Source organism: Pristis pectinata, chromosome 8 (assembly GCF_009764475.1).
Source record: "Pristis pectinata isolate sPriPec2 chromosome 8, sPriPec2.1.pri, whole genome shotgun sequence".
NCBI lineage: Eukaryota > Metazoa > Chordata > Chondrichthyes > Rhinopristiformes > Pristidae > Pristis > Pristis pectinata.
In genome coordinates this window covers 3,588,341-3,613,393 of record NC_067412.1, presented here as the reverse complement: position 1 = coordinate 3,613,393, position 25,053 = coordinate 3,588,341, and the positions used below count along the sequence as shown (strand labels likewise).

The window sequence follows — 25,053 nt, the reverse complement described above, 5'->3', positions numbered from 1 at the left end:
ATTGGAACAGAATTCCATTTCCCCGTGCTGTATTATTGGTCTTGGAGATGGAATTTGACTGAGTAGGGTGACAAGAGCTATCTACAGTGGGAGGATGCTGCCAGGACTAGAGGGCCTGAGTTATAGGGAGGAGTTGGCCAGGCGAGGTCTTTGCCCTTAGAATGTAGGACAATGAGGGTCAAGTGTTTAAAGTTATGAGCAGCATAGATAAAGTGGATGGTAATTGTGTACTGTGTCCAGTTCTGGTCGCCTCATTATAGGAAGGATGTGGAAGCATTGGAAAGGGTGCAGAGGAGATTTACCAGGATGCTGCCTGGTTTAGAGAGTGTGCATTATGAGGAGAGACTAAGGGAGCTAGGGCTTTACTCTTTGGAGAGAAGGAGGATGAGAGGAGACATGATAGAGGTGTACAAAATATTAAGAGGAATAGATAGAGTAGACAGCCAGCGCCTCTTTCCCAGGGCACCAATGCTCAATACAAGAGGGCAAGGCTTTAAAGTAATGGGTGGGAAGTTCAAGGGAGATATCAGAGGGAGGTTTTTTACCCAGAGTGGTTGGGGCGTGGAATATGCTGCCTGGGGTGGTGGTGGAGGCAGGTACATTGGTCAAATTCAAGAGATTACTAGATAAGCATATGGAGGAATTTAAAATAGAGGGATATGTGGGAGGAAGGGGTTAGATAGTCTTAGGCGAGGTTTAAAGTTCGGCACAACATGGTGGGCCGAAGGGCCTGTATTGTGCTGTACTGTTCTATGTAACAGTCTATACCCCAGGGTAGGGGAGTCCAGAACAGAGGGACCTGAGGGGCAACTTTTTCACACAGAGGGTGGTGAGTGTATGGAACGAGCTGCCAGAGGAAGTGGGTGAGGCAGGTACAATAGTATCATTTAAGCAGCACTTGGATAGGTGCACGGAGGGGCAGGGCCTGGAGGGATATGGGCCGAATGCAGGAAATTGGGACTAGCTGGATGGGCACCATGGTCAGGATGGACCAGTTGGGTCGAAGGGGCTGTATCCGGGCTGGATTGCTCTGTGACTCTAAGACGCAATGACGGCAGTCGGGGCTGCTCTCAGCGCACCTTCACACCACAGTAGTGCAGGTAATGCCAGGGCTCTTCTGCCTGCTTCTTCTGCAAGAACTCGTAGGACTGAATCCGGCGCTGTCGAGCTTGTTCAGTCTCAGGACGGGAAAAACGCACCTAAAGGGAGCACAAGGTTGTAGGTTTGATTAAACTTTGATCTACAACAGATACAACCCTCCCCAAAGCTCCACAGATAGAAGCTCAACAGAAGGAAAGCACAATTCAGGAAGGTTATTCACTTCAGTATATTCATGTAATTTATAGAAAACACATGCACAGTTAAAACTTGTATTTATACGGTGCCTTTGATGTGGTAAAATTTCCCAAGCTGCTTCACAGGAGTTCAAAGTTTGACACACCGACACCAAACCCCTAACGAATATTAGCATGGCTGACCAAAACTCAAAGACACAGATCTTTAAGGAATATCTTAAAGAACAAGAGGTTGAGAGGTTTAGGGAGAAAATTCTAGGTTGGGGCACAAGCAGTCACCGGCGCTGTGGCCACTGGTGAAGCAATAGTGAAAGCCTACCTGTATGGTTGTGTACGTGCTTCAGACTGCCCCAACAGTACTTACACCAACTTTTATCGATGCACCATAGAAGGCATCCTATCTGGATGCATCATGGCTTGGTACAGCAACTGCTCTGCCCAGGACTGCAAGAAACTGCAGAGAGTTGTGGACACAGCCCAGCACATTACAGAAACTAGCCTCCCCTCCGTGGACTCTTGTCTTTACCTCTCGCTGCCTTGGTGAAGCAGCCAGCATAATCAACGACCCCACCCACCCGGGACATTCTCTCTTCTCTCCGCTTCCATCAGGCAGAAGATACAGGAGCCTGAGGGCACGTACCACCAGACCTAAGGACAGCTTCTACCCCACTGTGATAAGACTATTGAACGGTTCCCTTATACAATGAGATGGACTATGGCCTCATGATCTACCTTGTTGTGACCTTGCACCTTATTGCACTGTACTCTCTCTGTAGCTGTGACACTTTACTCTGTACTGATATTGTTTTTACCTGTACTACCTCAATGCACTCTGTACTAACTCAATGTAACTGCACTGTGTAATGAATTGACCTGTACAATTGGTATGCAAGACAAGTTTTTCACTGTATCTCGGTACAAGTGACAATAATAAACCAATACCAATATGACCACTGGGGCAGTCTACAGCCACTTGACGCTAGGTGCTTAGGTTTAAACACATCAGGGCCATTTAACCACAAGAGGTTTCAGGTGAAGCATGTCCCCCCCCCCCCCCCCCCCCCACACACACACACACACACACACACACACACACACACACACACAACACACACACACACACACGGTCACCAGGAACAGAACTGCTCGCTGAATCTTCCACAAATCCAGCACGCTGGCTGTTAGTGAAACCACAAACTAAACATGAAAGCTTCTGTTCCCTGTAAACAGACTGGGATTTGTACAGCAGATTTCCCATCTTCAGCATGTCCCAAAGAGCTTTACAGCCGAAGTTTGAAGTGCACTCACCATCTACAGAATGAATTGCTTCGCCTTCTAGACCCTGCAGAGTGACATTGCATTGGATTGCTTTTATCCTTAGTTATTCAAATGAGGCAAACACGTGGTTGGGATGTTGTGAAAAGTGGAATTTTAAGGCTTTGTGGAGTCGAACATTCCTAAACTTTTTTTTATTGAACTTTTATCTATACAGCATGGTAACAGGCCCTTCCGGCCCAACGAGCCCACGCCGCCCAATTGCACCCATGTTAACCTACTGACCCATATGTCTATGGAATGTGGGAAGAAACCGGAGCACCCAGAGGAAACCCACGCAGACACGGGGAGAACGTACAAACTCCTTACAGACATCAGCCGGAATTGAATTCTGATCGCTGGCACTGTAATAGTGTTACGCTACCATGCCGTCCCAATATTTGAAAAAGAACAAAACTACATCCATGCCATCATCTACATCAGGAATAATTTTCATTCATATCGCACCTTTGATATAATGCCCTGTCGCAAAAATGCCAGTCAATATAGAGGCAGGAAAGTGGGGCTGACTTACAGTGATCTGTTTAACATCGTCTTCGGCTTCATCCTGAGAAGAGTCACCAGCTGCAGAAGAAGAGCTCACATTTACTCACGGGCTTGAAGATTGCCGGAGACCGGCATTGCAGTCTAGCACTTCCCCCACCCTCTGTCACCATGGCTACCCACAGCACATAAAGAGGCCATTCACCCCATCCCTCCCCTTCTCAATCTGTCACCGGTTGATAGAACATGAATAGCACCGGGAGACGATTTAGCTCATCACACTGGGGCCAGTTGTAGAGGAGGTGCCTGGACTAATCCCATCTTCCAATAGGTCATACTCACGTAGTGCTGAACCGCACTTTCAGGCAGTGAGTACCAGACCCCACCACCCTCTGGGTGAAAACATTCCCCCCCCCCCCCACCATCTCTTCTCTAATTCTTCTACCAAGTTAAACCCATGCTACTTGGATTTTGATCCCTCCAAGGGAAATAGACCTTTCCTGTTCACTCTGTTTAGTCTCCTCTCAATTTTTATACATCTCAACTGTCTCCCATCAGCCATCCGAGTTCATCCAATCTTTCCTTAGAGCTAAAATGTTCCAGTCCTGGTAACAACTTTATGAGCCTCCCGTGCACCCCCTCAGTACAAGCACATCTTTCCTGTAGTGTTTATATGCTCAAGCTGTGGGCCTAACAAGCAATGTATCCAGTTCAAGCATCACCACCCTGCTCTTATATTCTCTGCCTCAGCTACCTTCAAGGGTCTGTGGGGATACACGCCAAGGTCCTGCCGACCCTCTACGTTTGTCTATATCCTCCGTTCGCTGAATGTCCCCTTGCCAATGCGCATCTTTCCATTTCTTTCTCCTTGCTCTCTCTCTCCAGACGCTGGACCTCAGCCTCCTAGTTCTATGTTTGGAAGATTATGGGCCAAACCCTGGCAAATGGGACCAGCTTGGATGGGTTGGCACGGACCAGTTGGGCCGAAGGGCCCGTTTCCTTGCTGTACAATTATATCACTCTAACCATTCCGTGGGAGTCAGTTCACTGTTCTCACAACTCTGTGCAAGGAACTTGCTCCTGAATTTCTTATTGGATTTATTTGTGATTATTTAACATCAATGACCGTTAGGTTTGGTCTCCTTCACGTGGAAGCATCTTTGTATCTACCAGTCCAGGGAAACTGCTCAATAACAGAGAGAAAAACCCCAGCTTCCTTGGTATAATCTCACAATTTGAGGAAAGTACACTCTCTCCTTACCAGGTCTAGGCCTGGATCTAACTCCAGTGTTACAGGAGTGGCCCATTTCTGTGCTGTATAACTCGATGTCTCCAGGGGTATAATGGTTCAGGAACAGCCAGAGCTCTGAACCATTAATCCAGACACCAGTTCAACTCCCACCATGACAAGCAGCATAAAACTCTAGTTAGGCAGCATTTGGAGTATTGTGTGTAGTTCTGGTCACCTCATTATAGGAAGGATGTGGAGGCTTTGGAAAAGATGCAGAAAAGGTTCAGCAGGATGTTGCCTGGATTAGAGGGTATCAGCTATAAGGAGAGGTTGAACAAACTTGGTTTTCTCTGGAGGGGAGGCTGAGGGGTTAGGGTTCCCCTCTCTCATCGGGCAGAAGATACAAAAGCCTGAAAGCATGTACCACCAGGCTCAGGGACAGCTCCTATCCCACTGATATAAGACTATTGAACGGTTCCCTAGGACGATAAGATGGACTGTTGACCTCACAATCTACCTCATCGTGGCCTTGCACCTTATTATCTGCCTGCACTTTCTCTGTAGCTGTAACACTATATTCCGTATTCTGTTATTGTTTTCCTTTGTACTACCTCAATGTACTGTTGCAATGAAATAATCTGTATGGACAGCTTGCAAAACAAAGTTTTTCCACTGTACCTTGGTACATGTGACAATAATAAACCAATTTACCAGTAGTGAGGGCAGGTGATAAACGATGGTCTTGTCAGCAACACCCACAAACCACAAGGGAATTAGACAAATTCTTTGCAGGATAACTTTTCCGATTAACTTCACCAGGCAGGAAGGAAAGCTCCCTCCCCGTGAGATCAGGAAGGCTCTGTGAAGAGCATTACTTCCAGCACCGGATCCGGGGGATGTTGGGAATACTCACTCCCCAGGCTGCTGCTCTTTCCCTCTCCCTGCCCTCTGCAGGGCATCTCAATGCGGCACCTCCCACCCAACTCCTACCTTCATTTGCAGCCTCTCTCTCCCTGTGCTTTGCGTCCGCTTTGTCCAGGTAGGAAAAACTGGGTCTCAACTGAAGCATTCCATGTAACGGGGTGACGTGTAACTCGCCTGTCGCAAACGTTAGGAGAGAAAAAACTCATTCAGAGCACTGACACTTGGCAGATCCTCAGAAAACAAATGCCTTGAAAACTCCCCGGCCCAGCTCCAACGCTGACCGCAGAATCTGACGCGGAGACTGCCAGCGTCCAAGTACCCTCACTATCAGAGGGAAAAGCAATTCAATTTATTCCACACCTTCCTGGGCTCACTTCTCTTTCATGCTTCCTGTGTTCATGGAATTTAACTCTGACATGCGTGAGGTGTTAAACCAGGGCAGGACATACACAGTAAGTGGCAGGGTCCTGGGGAGTGTTGTAGGGAGAGGCATTGGGATGCAAGTACATAGTTGCCTGAATGTGTCGGCACAGGGTGGTGAAGATGACGTTTGGCGTGGTCAGGGCATTGAGTACCAGTCGTTGGTGAGACCACACAGGAGTTTTGAGTACAGTTCTGGTTACCCACCTATAGGAACAATATCACTGAGCTGGAAAGGAACAGAAAAGATTCACAAGGATGTTGCTGGGACTGGAGGGCTCGAGTTATAAGGTGAGACTGGGTAGGCTGGGACTGCTTTCTGTGAAGTGAAGGAGGCTGAGGGGTGACCTTACAGAAGTTTATAAACTCATGAGGGGCATTGATAAGGTGGAGGGTCGCAGTCTTTTCCCCAGGGTAGGGGAGTCCAAAACTAGAAGGCACAGGTTGAAGGTGAGAGAGAAAAGATTTAAAGGGGACCCGACAGGCAAATTTTTCACACAGAGGGTGGTGGGTGTGTGGAACGAGCTGCCAGAGGAAGTGGTAGAGGCGGGGACAATTACAATGTTTAAAAGACACTCGGACAGGTACAGGGATAAGAAAGGTTTAGAGGGATACAGGACAAATGCGAGCAAATGGGACTAGCTCAGGTAGGCACCTTGGTTGGCATGGACAAGCTGGGCCAAACGGCCTGTGTTGTATAACTCCGACTCTAATTCCTTGCAAGGTTTAGATAGAGAACTTGCTTTTCGATATCTCAGGATTTCCCACTAGGTCCTACAGCCAATGAAGTATTGTTGAAGTGCAGTCACCACCGTAATGTAGCAAACATAGCAGCCAATTTGCTCACAGCAGACTACCACAGACAGCAGGGTGACACTGACCAGATCATTTATTTTAGCAACTGGAGAAACAAAGGACTGCAGATGCTGGAATCTGGATGAAAAACATGATGATGCTGGAGGAACTCAGCAGGCCAGGCAGCATCCGTGGAGAAAAGCAGGCGGTCAACGTTTCGGGTCAGGACCCTTCTTCAGGACTGAAGATAGGAAAAGGGGAAGCCCAATATATAGGAGGGAAAAGCAGAGCAGTGATAGGTGGGCAAAAGAGGGGAGGCGGGGTGGGCACAAAGTGCAGGTAAGAGATAGTAATGTGTGGGGGAGGAGGGGAGAGCAGATCCACCGGGGGATGGGTCAAAGGTAAGGAGGAAAATAGGGAAGAAAAAAAGAGGCTAGGAAAGGGAAGAAGGGGCATGGTTGGGGGGAGTTTGAGGGGACTACAAAGTGGGAGAATTCAATGTCCATGCCGTTAGGCTGCAAGGTTCCAAGACAGAAAATGAGGTGCTGTTCCTCCAGTTTGCGCTTGGAATCCTCCTGGCAGTGGAGGAGGCCGAGGACTGACATATCAGTGATAGTGTGGGAGGGGGAGTTGAAGTGACCGGCAATGGGGAGATGCAGATCGTGGTTACAGATGGAATCTGCGATGGAATGGGAGGGGGAGGTGAAGTTTAGCAACTGGTTTGAGGGATGAAGATCAGTCAAAACACCGAGAATAACTAACTGCTCTTTCTGAAGCAATGGCGCAAAGTCTTTCAGTTTTGCCTGAGAGGGCAGACAGAGCCTTGATCTCACTCTTTCAGGTGTGAGTCTCGAGTGCAAGAAGCAAGACCCAGCTCAGAGGCAAGAGTACTTGTGACACTGCAGGAACACAATGCCTGGTGCAGCCCACCGCCACACGTGAGAATTCACCGCAGTCACCAGCGGTGGGAAACACTGAGCTGTCAAAAGGAACAACCTCCTTTTGTTCTGTAATCTGGTTGTTCTTCTCACACCTGCTGCTCATTGTCTCTCCCAGTGTGGATGCCCTGTTCAAATCCCACTGTGAAAATCTGAGACTGGGGAACAAGTTTTTAAAAATTGTCTGTGGTTAAAAGGCTGCTGTGCATTATAAAGATCACCACTGCTTCTGTACAGTCCTTCAGAGCGGGTAAGCCGATCCCTTATCCGGTCAGTGACCTCAACAGACCTACAAAGTGGTCTGGAAAGCACTCAGTCCAACATCCACTTTCTCACGTTAGCCAAAAGGCTGGAATTCGCAGTCCTTGCCCACACCCAGAGAATAGATTACTCCCACTGTACATCAGTAACAGAACATTGTGAGCACATTTTCACCCTGAACAACTGAGAACTTCTGGTGGGCAGAGACTGCTCACTGGATCTTGAAAGCAGCTCACACCAGGCGTCGGTATCTCGTCCAGTGATAAATTGGAGAATTACTGGTGACACAAGCACGAGAGAAGACGAGTCCAATTCCCTCACCTTTCCTGTAGACTGCAGCAGCGTAGCGGGAGGTGTTGACGGCTGACTGGATGGACGAGAAAACCTGTTTGTCCATGAGTTTCCTGGGGAGCAGAAGAGTGTGGCCAAGATTAAGTTGAGACAAGATAACCAGGGCGGCAGTAACATCACAGACTGGGAGAGGGAAAGGGGATCACCACCTACGGTTTGATGCAGGCGTGAACAGGGTAAAGCTGCGCTGATAAGTTACCAACTGCCTGTTGGAGGGTCATCAACTCTGTGAAAAGGTGGACTTGGGCCTGCTCAACACTTGTACAATGAGATGCCACCGCCCGGGACATTCCGGGCTGCAGGAGTCCGTGCCGGGGATGCACTGAAGCTCAGTGCAGCCAACACAAAGGCTCTGTGGGGAAGGACTGCAGTCTAAGGTGCTGCTGCCACTGGACACAGAGGAACTGGGTCCTGTGTGAACACCCTCACAGACACAAAGGGGATATTGTCAACAGAGGGCACGAGTGGCATTGGTGCTTCATACATAGAAATCATTAACTGGATGGCAACAAATGTACAGACCAAACAATACTATGAATGTAAGGTACAGGCAGGACAATCACGGACACCAGCCTCCCCTCCATGGACTCTGTCTTTACCTCTCGCTGTCTTGGTGAAGCAGCCAGCATAATCAAGGACCCCACCCACCCGGGTCCTTCTCTCTTCTCTCCTCTTCCATCGGGTAGAAGATACAGGAGCCTGAGGGCACGTACCACCAGGCTTAAGGACAGCCTCTACCCCACTGTGATAAGACTGTTGAACTGATCCCTTATACGATAAATAAACAACTAAACAAGAAGTGATTATCACCACTGGCTACCAAGATTCAGCAAACCCTGAGACTGACCCTGACCTCACGCTCTACCTTGTTGTGACCTTGCACCTTATTGCACTGCACTTTCTCTGTAGCTGTGACACTTTGCTCCGTATTCTTACTGTTTTTACCTGTACAACATCAATTCACTCTGTACTAACTCAACGTAACTGCACTGTGTAATGAATTGACTTGTACGATTGGTATGCAAGACAAGTTTTTCACTGCACCTCAGTACAAGTGACAATAGTAAACCAATACCAATAATAGGAATGTAGAAGAAACTGTGTACTGTTCTGTATTTTTCTATATATTTTTTATGACAACAGTTCATATTTTTGAAATAAAAAATCTGGCAGGAGATCTGCTCTGATAAGTCAACCCTTCTGCCTGGGACTAACCAGGCCACTGTGACATAACTTACGTTGCGTAAGTACTCCCAGAGTCATCAGTGCTGGCACCATCGACATTCAGCGCTATCTGCTCCCCTTTGCTCCGACAGTAGTTGGGACTCATCGTGTCGATCGCCATCTCCACCTCCACCTATGAAGGAAAGTCAGCGACCATTAGTGGAGTAACAGCCCAGTCACAAAGCAGGAGACTCACCGCACCGCGAGCTGAGGTCTCCCAACAAGGGAGTCCTCCCCCTTTACACCAGAGACCTGGGGTGGAGCGTGCTGCACACAGCAGTGCCGGGCAACAGGTTTTTAAGTTGGTTCACAGACTCCCACCCTGCTGACCATCTCTGTGGCCTGGAGGGATCCATGGTCCACGTGTACGTTATGGACAAGGATGACAATATTTTAAATCAGATAATGATGCAAATTTTGTGACTATTTAAATGAAAACAATGCAAGTATTTTGTAGATATGTAAATAAACCTTCATTGAAAGAAAACGAGGGCTTCTGTAACAGCACGCAGATATTTGTCTCAGCTGGTCTAGGCCTGTTGATACGCCACACAAACCTCTCCCAACTCCTCACCCTCCATCGGATCATTCCACCCTTCACCTCAAGTTCTGATCGTGGCAGTATCTTCTGCTGCCCATTCCCAAGACATGGAATTTCCTCCTTAATCTTCTTATGACTCCAAGTTTCTTTTATCCCTCACTGAATGCAAGCACACAGGTGCAGCAAGCAGTTACGATGACAGGATTCAAGTACGGCAGCAAGGGTGCCTTGCTGCAACCGTGCATGGCCTCGGTGAGAACAATCGTGCACTACTGCGTGCAGTCCTGGGCTGCTGAACTAAGAAAGGGCATACTTGTCATCAAAGGATTGCTGGATTAGTGGGACGACTGTACAAGGAAAGGTTAGGTTGACCAGGTCCTCATTTGCCGCAGTCCAGGAGAACGAGAGAGGGCCTACCTGAAAACTACTAAACTTTGACAGGGCTATGTGGATCCACAGAGGATGTTTCCCCTGGCTGGGACGTCAGAACAAGGGATCTCAGTCTCAGGTTTCAGGGCAAGGGATTTATGAGTGAAATTACCTCACTCAGAGAACATACAACAGTAGAGTGTAGGAATAGGCCCTTTGGCCCATCATGTCTGTGCTGACCATGATGCCACTCTAATCCCATCTGCCTGCTCATAACCTGTATCCCTCCATTCCCTGCCTGTTCACACGTCTGTCTAAATGGCTATCGTAAAGGGATCAATGCGGATTATTAGACCCTGGGCACTCATGGGCTTTCAGTGCCATTAATTTCTCAAAACTATTTTCTTACTAATTTCCTTTATTTCTTCATCTTTAAATTCTTGGTTCTAACATCTCTGGAAAGTTACTTCTGTGCTTTTTATGGAGAGAGAACCAACTCTTCCATGTCTCTGTTCCCATTATGAAGTCTCCTGTTTCGGACCATTAGGGACCAACTCTCGACTTCACTCTGCCAGCGGCCTCAGTGACTCCCTGACCCCATAGGGACAAGCTCCACATCAGCACCTCTTGCTGAGGGATTCAGTTTTTCCTGAATTCCCTACAACCCCACAGAGAAACAGGTTTACATCTAGGAGGAGTTATTAGCAAGTTTGTGGATGACACAATAGTTGGAGGAGTTGTGGAAAGTGAGGAAGGGTTTGCCCAAGGCTACAGAAGGATATAGATCAGATGGAAAGTTAGACAGAGCACTGGCGGATGGAATTTAACCTTGACAAGTGTGAGGCGATGCATTTTAGGAAGTCAAATAAGGTAGGACATTTACAGTAACTGGTGGGGAATGTTGATGAACAGAGAGACCTAGAGGTTCAAATCCATAGTTTCCTAAAAGTGGCAACACAGGTCGAGAGGGTGGTGAAGGCAGCACAAGGCACGATTGCCTTCATAGATCTAGACATGGGACACAAGAGTTGGGTTATGTTGCAACTTTACAAAGCATCAGTTCAGCCTCACTTCGAGCATGGTGCGCAGTTCTGGTTGCCACAATGTGGGAAGGGCGAGGTTGTGCTGGGGGCATAGCTTTAAGTGAGAGGAAGGGGATTTCAAGGGGATCTGAGGGGTGTGTTTTTTTTAATTACAGAGTGGTTGATATGTGGAACGGGCTGCCAGAGGAATCAGATAGTCACTACGTTTAAGAGGCCTTTAGACACTTAAATAGCAAAGGTATAGAAGGATATGGTCCTAATGTGGGAAAATGAGATTAGTGTAGCTGGAGAAACAGGTCACCATTGATGTGGTGGGCCGAAGGGCCTGCATCTGTGCTGTACAGCTCTGTGACTCTTTGACCTGTTCTGACAACCCTTCAAGTTTGAAGACTTGAATCGGATCACCCCTCACGAAAATCAAAATAAAAAACTGCAGATGCTGGAAGTTTAAGATAAAATCAGAACAGGCTGGAAATACTCAGCAGGTCAGGCTGCGTCTCAGATTCAGATTAATCTAACCAGGGTGCTGTGGAATTCCTTGTTTGCATGAAGCTTACAGAGTAAACAGTGTACACGATAATAATAAATACAGCAAGGAGTGCAAAACAACAGAATGGTGCTAAGTACAGCAGCACAATCTGAGGTAGTGCAAGAAGAAATGCCGAGGTGACAAAGGACTGCGGATGCTGGAACCTAGATGAAAACACGATGATGCTGGAGGAACTCAGGAGTCCTGAAGAAGGGTCCTGACCCAAAACGTTGACCGCCTGCTGTTCTCCACAGATGCTGCCTGGCCTGCCGAGTTCCTCCAGCATCATCGTGTTTTTCATAAAAGTAACAGAGTTGATGTTTCACGTCGAAGACCCTTCATCGCTCAGGATGTTCCAGCCCACTTGGACAACCTGCCCTCTGATGCACCTCAACTACCCTCTTGCTTAACTGGTCCTGGAACCCAATCAGAAGGCAGGCCAGCGGCTCTACTGCGTTAGGAGTTTGAGGAGATTTGGAAGATCACCAAAGACTCTTACAAATTTCTACAGATTGACGGTGGAGAGCATTCTGACTGATTGCATCACCGCCTGGTACGTAGGCTCCAATGCACAGGATCGCAAGAGGCTGCAGAGGGTTGTAGACTCAGCCAGCTCCATCACGGGCACAACCCTCCCCACCATCGAGGACATCTTCAAGAGACAGTGCCTGAAGAAGGCGGCATCCATCACTAAGGACCCTCACCATCCGGGACTTGCCCTCTTCTCGTTACTACCATCAGGGAGGAGATACAGGAGCCTGAAGACCCACACTCATAGATTCAGGAACAGCTTCTACCCCTCTGCCATCAGATTTCTGATCACCCTCCCCCCCCCCGCCCCCCAGCTCGAGAAGCCACACAAGCACCGCTTGGCAGGGTCACCCACCGGGTGGCAGGGCTAGGGGACCACAGTGGTGGAGGGGACTCACCTTCTGCTGTTTTGGTTTTATTCTTGCCGATAAATGGGTGACATCATCGTACTTCATCGTGGCTGGGCGCACCGGGTACTGTGGACGAGAGAAAGAACGTTGACGTGTCCGTTTAACTTTGAAACAATGGGCAGAGTACGGAGAGAAGGGGCTCGGCGAGACACACCTGGAACAGGTACAGTTTCTCGGCTAGACTCTTGGCCAGGTGCACGTCGATCTGCGGAGGAAGGAGAGAGGTATTACTATGGGTGCTGACAGATTGTTCTCAACATCCCCTGCAAGCACACTTCACTGCTTCCTGCACTGGACCCACTCATAGCCAAAGCTTTTCTACTCCGAGTGATAATTTAGCCACAAGAACGACCTCCCTCAACGTGGGGACACAGATCCATTAAGGAAGGTGATTGGTGAATAAGCGTCAGCCAAGACACTGGAGGGAATCTACTTGTTGTTGCAACCGGACCTTTCACATCACCAGGAGCAGACGGTGCCTCAACCGTAAAGGCAGCACCTCAAGCATCTAATGCTCAAGTTGAACCCAAAGGCTCAGCAGAGAAGCTTGAATGGACTCCCACTGAGCCATGGAGACACCAGAGACTGCAGACAATGGAATCTGCAGCAACGCACAAAATGCTGGAGGAACTCAGCGGGTCAGGCAGCATCTATGGAGGGAAATGGACAGTCGACATTGCGGGTCAAGACCCTCCAATCTGGACTGGATGGAGGGTCTCAACCTGAAATGTTCACTGTCCGTTTACCTCCATAGATGCTGCCTGACCCGCTGAGTTCCTCCAGCTTTTCGTGCGTTGTTCCCATTGAGCCACGGCCGACTTCACAGCCTGTAGTTTGGAAGCACACATGAACTGCAAGGCAGCAGCCAGAGGTGGTCAGAGGTGCACTCTGACAACCCACTGGCCTGGCAAGTACCTCAAACAGCCCCCAACCCTCAGCCAGTGCCGGGTCTCAGCTACACACCTCTCCCTGGAGGGCAAAGCCTGATGATCGAGAAGTCTCAGAGCTAACAAATTCAGAAACATACAGTCCCCACACCCCTCACTGATTGCGCATTTGGTTCCAGCCCTTCCATTGCCCGGGCCACAAAGCCCCGAGGTACCTTATCCTTCACACAGGGCGCGGTTCCATTCACTGAACCCCATTGCCAGAAGAATGGGGTTTACTTTGGGCTGGACCGACGAACCAATGAGACTGGACAGAAGAAATAAAGTATTAATTAGAGACAGGGACCCAACCAGACCACAGGAGTCATGCATAAGCTGCAATGACTAAGCAGAAACACCTCTGAGGAATTTAAACAGAATTGGTAATTAGTTTATTATTGTCACACGTACAGAGGTGCAGTGAGAAACTTTTGTTTTACGTGCAGATCATTCCAAAGCACAAGTACATTGAGGCAGTTCAAAGAGAAAAGCAATAACAGGATGCTGAAGCTGTCCTTGAGCTTGGCGGTACAGGTCTTCAAGTTTTGTATCTTCTGCCTGATGGAAGGGAGTGTCCTTGATTATGTTGGCTGCTTTCCTGAGGCAGCAGAAAGTGTAGACACTGTCCATGGAGGAGAGACTGGTTACTGTGATGGACTGAACCGTGTTCACAACTCTCTACAAGTTCTTGCGGTCTCGGGCAGAGCAGTTGCCGTACCGAGCCGTGATGCATCCGGATAGGATGCTTGCTGTGGTGCATCTATAAAGACTGGCGAGGGACATGCTGAATTTCCTTAGCCTTCTAAGGAAGGAGAGGCGCTGGTGTACATCCTGGGAAGCTACTAATCTGGAGGTGAAGGTTATTGAAACAAGGGGCAAGGTGAATGAAGATCAACCACTGGGCATTGAAGCTTGTCTTCTGCATAAACTGGAGAAGGCCATCAGCCCTCCCCTACAAAGCAGACAGGGCACAGGTGAGACCACACCTGCAGCACTGTTACAGATTTAGTCTCGCTACCTACGGAAGGTTATTACTGCATTGGGGGCAGTGCAGAGAAGGTTCAATGGGTTGATTCCTGAGACAAAGGGGTTAAGATGAAGAAAAGGTTGAACATGTTGGGCCTACAGTCACTGGGCTTAGAAGAACGAGAAGTGATCGTATGAAAACAGAGGACTTTGAGGGTTTGAGAGGGGAGAAGATTCCCTCAGCCTCCACCAAGTCAGGGAATCTAGAACTTGGAACACAAACTGAAAAAAAGGGGTTCTCCACTTAGAATGGAGCTGAGGAGGAGGAACAATATGGAACACAGTACAGCGCAGTACGGGCCCTTCAGCCCACGATGTTGTGCTGACCTTTATAAACCTGCACCACGATCAATCTAACCCTTCCCTCCTTCACACCACATAACCCGCCATTTTTCTTACATCCATGTGCCTTTCTAACAGTCTGTTGTATCAACCGCTACCACCACCCCCAGCAGTGCGTTCCAGGCACCCACCACTCTGTGTAAAAACCTACCTCTGACATCCCCCCTAAACTTTCCTCCTCTGACCTTAAACTGGTGTCCTCTGGTATTGGCCATTACCGCCCTGGGGAAAAGGTGCTGGCTGTCAACTCTGTCTATGCCCCTCATAATCTCATACACCTCTATCAAGTTGCCTCTCATCCTGCGTCGCTCCAAAGAGAAAAGCCCTAGCTCACTCAACCTTTCCTCATAAGACATGTTCACTAATCCAGGCAGCATCCTGGTAAATCTCCTCTGCACCCTCTCTAAAGCTTCCACATCCTTCCTCTAATGAGGTGACCAGAACTGAACACAATACTCCAAGTGTGGTCTAACCAGAGTTTTATAGAGCTGCAACATTACCTGGCAGCTCTTGAACTCAATCCCCTGACTAATGAAGGCCAGCACACCATACACCTTCTTAACAACCCTATCCACCTGCACAGCAACTCTGAGGAATCTATGGACTTGGACCCAAAATCCCTCTGTTCCTCCACACTGCTAAGAACCCTGCCATTAACCTCATACTCCACCTTCAAGTTCGACCCTCCAAAGTGCATCACTTCACACTTTCCCGGGTTGAACTCCATCTGCCACTTCTCAGCCCAGGTCTGCATCCTAACTATATCCTGTTGTAACCTACGACAACCTTCTACACTATCCACAACCCCTCCAACCTTTGTATCATCAGCAAACTTACTAACCCGCTCTTCCACATCCTCATCCAAGTCATTTATAAAAATCATAACGAGCAGGGGTCCCAGAACAGATCCATGTGGAACACCACTGGTTACTGACCTCCAGGCAGAATACACTCCATCTACTACCACCCTCTGCCTTCTGTGGGCAGCCAAGCCTCCATGGATCCCATGCCTCATGACCTTCTGGATAAGCCTACCATGGGGAACCTTGTCAAATACCTTACCGAAGTCCACATCCACCACTCTACCTTCATCAATTTGTTTTGTCATCTCCTCAAAAAACTCAAATCAGGCTCGTGAGGCATGACCTGTCCCTCACAAAGCCATGCTGACTATCCCTAATAAGACTACGCTTCTCCAAATGCTCATAAATCCTGTCCCTAAGGATCCTCTCCAATTGCCTACCACTGATCACTATCACTGGTCTATAATTCCCAGGATTATTCCTATTACCTTTCTTGCACAAGAGAACAACATTATCCATCCCCCAATCCACTGGTACCACTCCTGTGGCCAGGGGGGAAGCAAGTATCATCGTCAACGCCCCAGCAATCTCTTCCCTCATTTCCCATAGTAACCTGGGGTATATCCTGTCTGGTCCCGGGAACTTATCTATCTGTTTTTCAGAAGCTCCAACACTACCTCCTTCTTAATCTCAATGTGCTCCAGCACATTAGCCTGTTCTACACTGACCTCACATTCACCAAAGCCCCTCTCCCTGGTGAACACTGAAGCAAGGTATTCATTAAGAACCTCCCCTAACTTCTCTCAGAGGACGGTGCATCGTTGGAATTCTCTTGCCCAGAGAACTGTGGAGGCGAGACACTGAATGTACAATAGGTGCAGCTTTGGTCCAGAGAAGTCAAGGGTAGAGCAGTGGAGTTGAGAACAAGATCAAAGTGAAAGGTGAAGCAGGCTCGAGGAGCTTCGTGGCTGCCTCCTGGTATTTGTCACCTCCTTACGCAATGGAAGGACACAAAATATAGTCGAAAAACAAATCCAAGTACACTCAGTCCTGACCATTTGTCGACTTACTATCCACGGATCGACGTGGGGCGTCATCTCAAATTTTTCCCAGAATTGGAATATTATTCACGTACTAAGGTACAGTGAAAATCTTGCCTTGCATACCATCCATACAGATTATTTCATTACACAGTGCATCGAAGGAGTACAGGGTAAAACAATAACAGAATGAAACCTTGAGATGCACTAAAAGGATTTGAAACATCTCCAAAAGAGTGGGAACACATAGATGTAAACCTCTCCCTCTCTGCGACGGTTATCAATAAACAACCAAATAAGCTCGATGCCTTCAGTGGGGAGTCGCTGTGATCAGGGTCCAGACCACTTATGTCAAGTGGCTCCCTATCCAGTAACTTTGCAACTGCAGTTCTGAGAGAATGGCCCAGCTACTTACAGCTACGCCTTGTGATTCCAAAGCCTGTTGCTGTTTGGAAGATTCCATACTTTTATGGTTATGTGGGACTGTATTGGAAAGGACCGCCGGATCCGGTTATCTTTGAATCCGCAGGTTCTTTCAGGAGTCCAAGAATGAGTTGAAAACAACTTGGTGCTTCACAACATTTTATTAGAAAAGTTTAAAACAAAAAAACTGTCAAAGCACACGGCATTAGCTTTACTACTAGGAGATGAGCCGAGGCAAAGGAACTAAAAATGAGCTGGGGCCGGCGAAGAGGAAGAGAGCAAGAGGAACATGAGGGAGATCGAGGCAAGAGAGCAAGAGAGAGATTAACAAAAAACAACACTTTTTATCCGAGATAAGAGGGAGTCCTCAGCCAACAATAGTCCAATCAGAAAACCTATTAGATACCTGTGGCAAAACCAACCAGTGAGAAAACATTTATTCACCTGATGGACGAACCAATAAGCTAAGAAGCAGCCATTCCTCGTGCAGCCACTTGAGGTGTATTGAACACTTCACATGTTAAAAAAAACTAATTAAAACAGTTGAATCCAACAGGTGTCCGTGTTTGTGTAATCCGTGGGAAATCCATGCCCCAATCCCCCTTGGATAATGAACAATGAGTGTATACAACAGAAAAAAGGAAATACAGCGATTGAGGATTAACAAGAGAACTGATGCCAAACTTGAGAAACATGAACCAAACCAGCCACGGGACGGTAGCTCTGCTGTTCCTGAGCCCGCTGTGGACGGTCACTCACCTCTTGTATAATCGGGTCATCGTCTTCGGTTGCCATGCCGACACAGTGGAGCGAGGAGCACCGGACTTCTCCCTGGTCGCAGACCTAGGCTCCGACACCTGGAACGTTAGAAACACGTTACCGACTTTCCTGGCCCCCACCCATTCCCCACTACCGTCCCCCAGCACGGATCACCAAACCTGCCCGGGCACAATGCAGTATCCATAAAGGACTCATTCAAAGGATTCACAAAGCCACCAAAACGTGGAGCACTCGAGTAGCTTGCTGTCCAGCAGCCCTCGAAGCTAACGTGCAGTCTAAGGGTAACAAAGAATGACTTCTCTTCCATCCGAAAGAAGACGTTTGATTTAAAAGACTGTGAATTGGACAGGCTCTCAATTGAGTATTGGCCGGAGGGGAGATGAGAAGCTATTTCTGCCCTGGAGTGGTGGGACCCAGAACCATCTGCCCAGGAGTCTGGTGGAGGCAGAATCCTCCAATGCACATTAGCTGAACCTGTAAAAGCAGGTGAAGTGCTGTAATCCTTGGGGCTATGATCATTAGCTGGGAGGCAAGAGGAGTCTCAGTTGCTCCGTTTCAGTCTCAGGAGACTAAAGAAATTCAGCACATCCCCATCGACCCTCACCAAATTTTTATCAATGCACCACAGAAAGCATCCTATCTGGATGTATCACAGCTTGGTACGGCAACTGCTCTGCCCAGGATCGCAAGAAACTGCAGAGAGTTGTGGACACAGCCCAGACATCACGGAAACCAGCCTCCCCTCCATGGACTGTCTACACTTCTCGCTGCCTCGGTAAAGCATCCAGCATAATCAAAGACCCCTCCCACCCCGGACGTTCTCTCTTCTCCCCCCTCCCATCAGACAGAAGATACAAAAGCCTGAAAGCACGTACCACCAGGCTCAAGGACACCTTCTATCCTGCTGTTATAAGACTATTGAATGGTCCCCTAGAATGATAAGATGGACTCTTGACCTCACAATCTACCTCGTTGTGACCTTGCACCTTATTGTCTGCATGCACTTTGCGTAACTGTAACACTTTACTCTACATCCTGTATTGTTTTACCCTGTATTACCTCAATGCACTGTGTAATGAATTGATCTGTACAAACGGTATGCAAGACAAGTTTTTAACTGTACCTTGGTACAAGTGACAATAATAAACCAATTCCAATAGAACAACACAGCACAGGAACAGGCCCTTTGGCCCACCGTGTCTGCACCAAACACGATACCAAATTAAACTAAACCTCTTCTTTCTGCACATGATCCATATTCCTCCATTCCCTGCAGATTCAAAAGCCTCTGAAACACCACTATCAGATCTGCCTCCACCACTCCACCTGGCAGCCCGTTCTAAGCACCCACCACTCTCTCGGTGTAAAGAACTTACCCCTCTCGCCTTAAATGCATGTCCTCTAGTATTTGGCATTTGTCAGGGACAGCGTAGGCTGAGTGGTCTCCATATGCACCAGTGGCAGTCAGTAGCCACTGTCCCCAAGTCCAACAGCCGAAGAGAACGTTCACCACAGGTACACAGGCCAGAGGGACACCTCAGTGCTGCCCCAAGAGGCCAGCAGGCACTAAGCCGAGATCTCTCCCCTTGCGGGTGTAGAAGACCCGGTGACTGTATGACCTGCCTGTCGGGGGATCTCAGTTGTCCATTAGCCGTTTTGGGAAATCTCTGAATGCAAATAAGCCTACACAACAAAATCACTCACAACCCCCCAATGTGAAACTGGATAAGCCAGGGTTCTTTGCCCCTGGAGCAGAGAGTCTGAGGGGTGACCTTATAGAAGTTTATAAAATCATGAGGGGCAGAGATAAGGTGAATGTTCACAGTCTTTTCCCCAGGGTAGGGGAGTCTAAAACTAGAGAGCAGAGGTTTAAGGTGAGCGGGGAAAGATTTAAAGGGGACCCGAGGGGAAAGTTTTCCACACAGAGGGTGGTGGGTCTATGGAACGAGCTGCCAGAGGAGGTGACAGAGAAAGGTGCAATTACACCATTTAGACAGGCACACAGACAGGAAAGGTTTAACAGGATACGAGTCAAACGCAGGCAAATGGGCCTAGCTCAGGTAGGCACCTTGGTGGGCACGGACAAGTTAGGCCGAAGGGCCTGTTACCGTGACGTGTGAGTCTATGAGACTCACAGCAATGCAGCTTTTCCCTTTATAAAAAAAAATGACAACCAGGAACGGGCCACCGAGCCCACACCAGCATTCACCTCCAAGGGAGCAGTGGCTCCCTCCATTCCCCAACCAGTTCAGAACGCAGTCAGTGTTGCCTCCGTTTCTAAGGCTGGAAGTGACTCCTCATTCTCACCACTCTGCAAGGAGCTGCTCCTCCTCCCTGCCCAAACCCTTCTCCTGTCCCTGTCTCCTGACCCTCACCTACTGCCTAACAACCAAGGCCTTGTGTTAACCTGCAGCTCCTAATAACCCAGTGTTCCAGAACTTTCACACCCTCAGAACCCCTCTCCACAGACTTCTTCAATCAGCAGGGTGGTTACTGGTTTGGCTTCATAACCAAGACCTGGATACTGGATGGAACCACCTCACCCTTTAATCAAAAGAATTCTGTGTTTTTTTTACAATGACACAGGATGCAGATGTGGCCTCCATTAAACCTCGCAATAGAGTTCCGACCGTGCTGCACTCCCTCAGTACTGCACCGAAGCACTGGCCTACATTTGGTGCTATAGTCTCAGGAGCGGGTCTTGCACCCATGACCTGCTGCTTTACAATTTTCTTGGATGATGCCGCAGGAATTACAACACTGCAATTTACCTTTAGGAACTAGGAACAGTGGAGATTGAGGGGTGACCTGATATACAAGATCATGAGGGGCATGGACAAGGTGAAAGCACATAGTCTTTTTCCCAGGGAGGGGGTGCTAAAAACAAGAGAGCTTAGGTTTAAGATCAGAGGCAAGAGATTTAAAAAGGACATCGGGGCAGCTTCTTCACACACAGGGTGGTGGGTGTTTGGAATGAGCTGCCAGAAACAGTGGTTGAGGTGGGCACATCGGCAACATTTAAAAGCCACCTAGATGAGTACATGGATAGGAGAGGTTTAGAGGGCTGTGGGTCAAAGATGGGACTAGCTCGCTGGGCAACAGAGTCGGCATGGACGAGTTAGGCCAAAGAGCCTGTTTCCATGCTGTGTGACTCTATGACTAGAAAGAAATGGTCTTAATTTTCAAGCAGAGATATCAGCCAATTTTTCAGTACCAAATGAGGGATAGAAGCAAACGCCTGCACATGGGTGAATTTTACTGACAGAAAGAAAACTTCCATGAAACCTTACTGGAGAGATGATCGTCGTCGATAAAATAACTGCAACCAATCATCATTGCTGTAGCAACAGTCCCCTGTACTTTGCCAGTATCCTTAACACTGGGCTCCAGCATCAAATGAAAATTAAGCTATTATATTACAAACACGTTTATATGAAAGTCTGTGACCCGTGCTCGTTGCTACAACTGATAGTGCATCACGCAATAACTGTGTGGATTGCAGACTCACTGAGGTGAATGACTCGTGGGAAATAGAAGAGGGAAGGGGCAAATTTTGCTCTCTGCCTGCACTTCATAAGGAACCTGGAGACACTCTGCTGATGGCCGCAATCCTTCTCCCCTTGATTAAGGGAACAAAGATTTATATTCAGTGCAACTAGAAGCGAGTGGCCCTGTGTCAATGAGCATCGCCCATCCTCCGAGCTGAGACTTGCACCAGGGTTCATTCACCCGCAGGGAGGGATTTAAAGATCCCATGATGCGGGAGGGCAAGGGAGAGGGGAGAGGGAGGGGGGATTGGGGAGGGGGGATTGGGGAGGGGGATTGGGGAGGGGGGATTGGGGAGGGGGGAGAGGGGGGAGGGGGGAGGGGGGGAGGGGGAGGGGGGGAGGGGGAGGGGGAGGGGGGAGGGGGGAGGGGAAGGGGGAGGGGGAAGGGGGAGGGGAAGGGGGAGGGGGGAAGGGGGGAGGGGGAGGGGAGGGAGGAGGGGGGGGGAGGGGAGGAGGGAGGGAGGGGGGGAGGGGGGGAGGGGGGGGAGGGGGGAGGGAGGGGGGGAGGGAGGGGGGGAGGGGGGGGAGGGGAGGGAGGGGAGGTGAGGGGAGGGGAGGGACGGGGAGGGGAGGGAGGGGAGGGGAGGGAGGGGAGGGGAGGGGAGGGGAGGGGAGGGAGGGGAGGGGAGGGGAGGGGAGGGGAGGGAGGGGAGGGGAGGGGAGGGGAGGGAGGGAGGGGAGGGAGGGGGGGGAGGGAGGGGAGGGGAGGGAGGGGGGGAGGGAGGGGGGGGAGGGGGGGGGGGGAGGGAGGGGGGGGGGGAGGGGGGGGGGGAGTGGGGGGGGAGGGAGGGGGGGAGGGAGGGGGGGGGAGGGGGGGAGGGGAGAGGGGGGAGGGAGGGGGGAGGGAGGGGGGAGGAGGGGGGAGGGAGGGGGAGAGGGGGGAGGGAGGGGGAGAGGGGGGAGAGGGGGGAGGGAGGGGGGAGAGGGGGGAGAGGGGGGAGGGAGGGGGGAGAGGGGGAGGGAGGGGGGAGAGGGGGGAGGGAGGGGGGAGGGAGGGGGGAGAGGGGGGGAGGGAGGGGGGAGAGGGGGGAGAGGGGGAGAGGGGGAGAGGGGGGGAGGGGGGAGAGGGGGGAGGGAGAGGGGGGAGGGAGGGGGAGGGAGAGGGGGGAGGGAGGGGGAGGGAGAGGGGGGAGGGAGGGGGAGGGAGAGGGGGGAGGGAGGGGGAGGGAGAGGGGGGAGGGAGGGGGAGGGAGAGGGGGGAGGGAGGGGGAGGGAGAGGGGGGAGGGAGGGGGAGGAGAGGGGGGAGGGAGGGGGAGGGAGAGGGGGGAGGGAGGGGGAGGGAGAGGGGGGAGGGAGGGGGAGGGAGAGGGGGGAGGGAGAGGGGGAGGGAGGGGGAGGGAGAGGGGGGAGGGAGAGGGAGGGGGAGGGAGAGGGGGGAGGGAGAGGGTGGGAGGGGAGGGGGGAGGGAGGGGGATGGGGAGGGAGGGAGGGAGGGGGGAGGGAGAGGGGGAGAGGGAGGGAGACGGGAGAGGGGGGAGGGAGGGGGAGGAGAGGGGGGAGGGAGAGGGGGAGGGAGGGGGAGGGAGAGGGGAGGAGGGGGAGGGAGAGGGGGAGGGAGGGGGAGGGAGAGGGGGAGGGAGGGGAGGGAGGGGGGGAGGGAGGGAGGGGGGGGAGGGAGGGAGGGGGAGGGGGGGGGGGAGGGAGGGGGGGGAGGGAGGGGGGAGGGAGGGGGGAGGGAGGGGGGAGGGAGAGGGGGGAGGGAGGGGGGGAGGGAGAGGGGGGAGGAGAGGGGGGAGGGAGAGGGGGGAGGGAGAGGGGGGAGGGAGAGGGGGGAGGGAGGGGAGGGAGGGAGGGAGAGGGGGAGGGAGGGAGGAGAGGGGGGGAGGGAGGGGAGGGAGGAGGGAGGGGGAGGGAGGGGAGGGGGGAGGGAGGGGAGGGAGGGGAGGGAGGAGGGAGGGGGGGAGGGAGGGAGGGAGGGGGAGGGGGGGAGGGAGGGGGGAGGGGGAGAGGGAGGGGGGGGAGGGGGAGAGGGAGGGAGGGAGGGGGGGGGGAGAGGGAGGGGGGGAGGGGGAGAGGGAGGGAGGGAGGGGGGGAGGGGGGAGAGGGGAGAGGGGAGGGGGGGGAAGGGGGAGGGAAGGGGGGAGAAGGGGGGAAGGGGGAGAAGAGAGGGGAGGGGAGGGGAGGTTGGGGAGGGGAGGTGGGGAGGGGAGGGGAGGTGGGGAGGGGAGGGGAGGGGGGAGAGGGAGGGGGGGGAGGGGGGAGAGGGAGGGGGGGGAGGGGGGAGAGGGAGGGGGGGGAGGGGGGAGAGGGAGGGGGGGAGAGGGAGGGGGGGAGAGGGAGGGGGGGAGGGGGGAGAGGGAGGGGGGGGAAGGGAAGGGGAGGGTGGGGAGGGGAGGGGAGGTGGGGAGGGGAGGGGGGAGAGGGAGGGGGGGAAGGGGAAGGGGGAGGGGGGGAAGGGGGAGGGGGGGAGGGGGGGAAGGGGGAGGGGGGAGGGGGGGGAGGGGGGGAAGGGGAAGGGGGGAAGGGGGAGGGGGGGAAGGGGGAGGGGGGGAAGGGGGAGGGGGGAAGGGGGAGGGGGGGAAGGGGAAGGGGGGGAGGGGGAAGGGGAAGGGGGGGAGGGGAGGGGGGGAAGGGGGGGAGGGGAGGGGGGGAGGGGGGGGGAGGGGAGGGGGGGAGGGGGGGGGGGAGGGGGAGGGGGGGAGGGGGGGGGAGGGGGGAGGGGAGGGGGGAAGGGGGGGAGGGGGAGGCTCACGGTGCCCCGGGACAACAGCCACCCCCTCCCCCGCTGTGCCTCGGGTTACGGTCCCTCCGCCTTCGGGCCCCGAACATGATGCAACCGCAGGGAGCGCGGCGCTGCCCGAGGCCCCGCTCCCGGCCCCCGGCCGCCCCCCGTTACCTGCTGGCGGTGCCCGGGCCGCGCTGACCTCTTCCTCCGCGGGGATGGAGCCGCCTCATCGGGGGTGGAAGGAGGGAGGGAGGACCCGGGACCTCGGCCTGCGGCGGGCACAGAGACAGATGCAGCCCGGTCAATGCAGTCGGCGGGACGGGGAGCCGTCTGAACCCAGCCCGAGGCTGCAAGCCGGCCCAGGCCGGGACCCACCGGCCGCTCCCTCCCCCGGACCAGCGCTCGCACCCCCGGCCGCCCCCCGGACCCACCGGCTGCCCCCGGGACCGGCCCCCCGGACCCACCGCTCCCCGGCCCGGGACACCGGGACCCACCGGCCGCTCCCCCGGACTCACGGCGCTGCCCGGCCCGGCCGCTCCCCCGGACTCACGGCGCTGCCCGGCCCGGCCGCTCCCCCGGACTCACGGCGCTGCCCGGCCCGGCCGCTCCCTCAGGCCGACCCGGCGAGATGACTCGGGCCGCCCGCAGCCATGGAGCCGACACGTGGGCCCAACTCAGACCCACAATCCCCGCCGCACGGGGACCCTGGCGGCCGGAGGACCGCGTTACACCGGTACACGGGGAGCCCCTGGCGGCCGGAGGACCGCGTTACACCGGTACACGGGGAGCCCCGGCGCACAGCCACATAAAGCTGCATTT

General features: G+C 52.3%; 1 protein-coding gene across 11 annotated transcripts in view; it reads right to left on the bottom strand.

Moving 5' to 3' along the window:
• The window catches only part of polr3e (polymerase (RNA) III (DNA directed) polypeptide E), a 65,264-nt gene extending 40,344 nt beyond the window's left edge, over positions 1 to 24,920 (bottom strand). Inside the window, exons 1-11 of one of the 11 annotated variants that reach the window (XM_052022516.1) lie at positions 24,785 to 24,912; positions 24,406 to 24,503; positions 18,000 to 18,097; positions 13,783 to 13,874; positions 12,835 to 12,885; positions 12,669 to 12,746; positions 9,272 to 9,390; positions 8,004 to 8,086; positions 5,335 to 5,442; positions 3,145 to 3,194; positions 1,080 to 1,199 (exon numbers count right to left, since the gene is read on the bottom strand). In XM_052022516.1, the coding sequence (XP_051878476.1) occupies positions 1,080 to 1,199; positions 3,145 to 3,194; positions 5,335 to 5,442; positions 8,004 to 8,086; positions 9,272 to 9,390; positions 12,669 to 12,725 (537 nt within the window). In that variant the 5' untranslated portion in view covers positions 12,726 to 12,746; positions 12,835 to 12,885; positions 13,783 to 13,874; ... (1 more) ...; positions 24,406 to 24,503; positions 24,785 to 24,912. Of the gene's footprint in view, positions 1 to 1,079; positions 1,200 to 3,144; positions 3,195 to 5,334; positions 5,443 to 8,003; positions 8,087 to 9,271; positions 9,391 to 12,668; positions 12,747 to 12,834; positions 12,886 to 13,782; positions 13,875 to 17,999; positions 18,099 to 24,405; positions 24,504 to 24,698 lie in introns of all 11 variants that reach the window. The other 10 variants (XM_052022510.1, XM_052022507.1, XM_052022506.1 and 7 more) reach the window with 10 other exon arrangements.
• Positions 24,921 to 25,053: the final 133 nt, after the last annotated feature.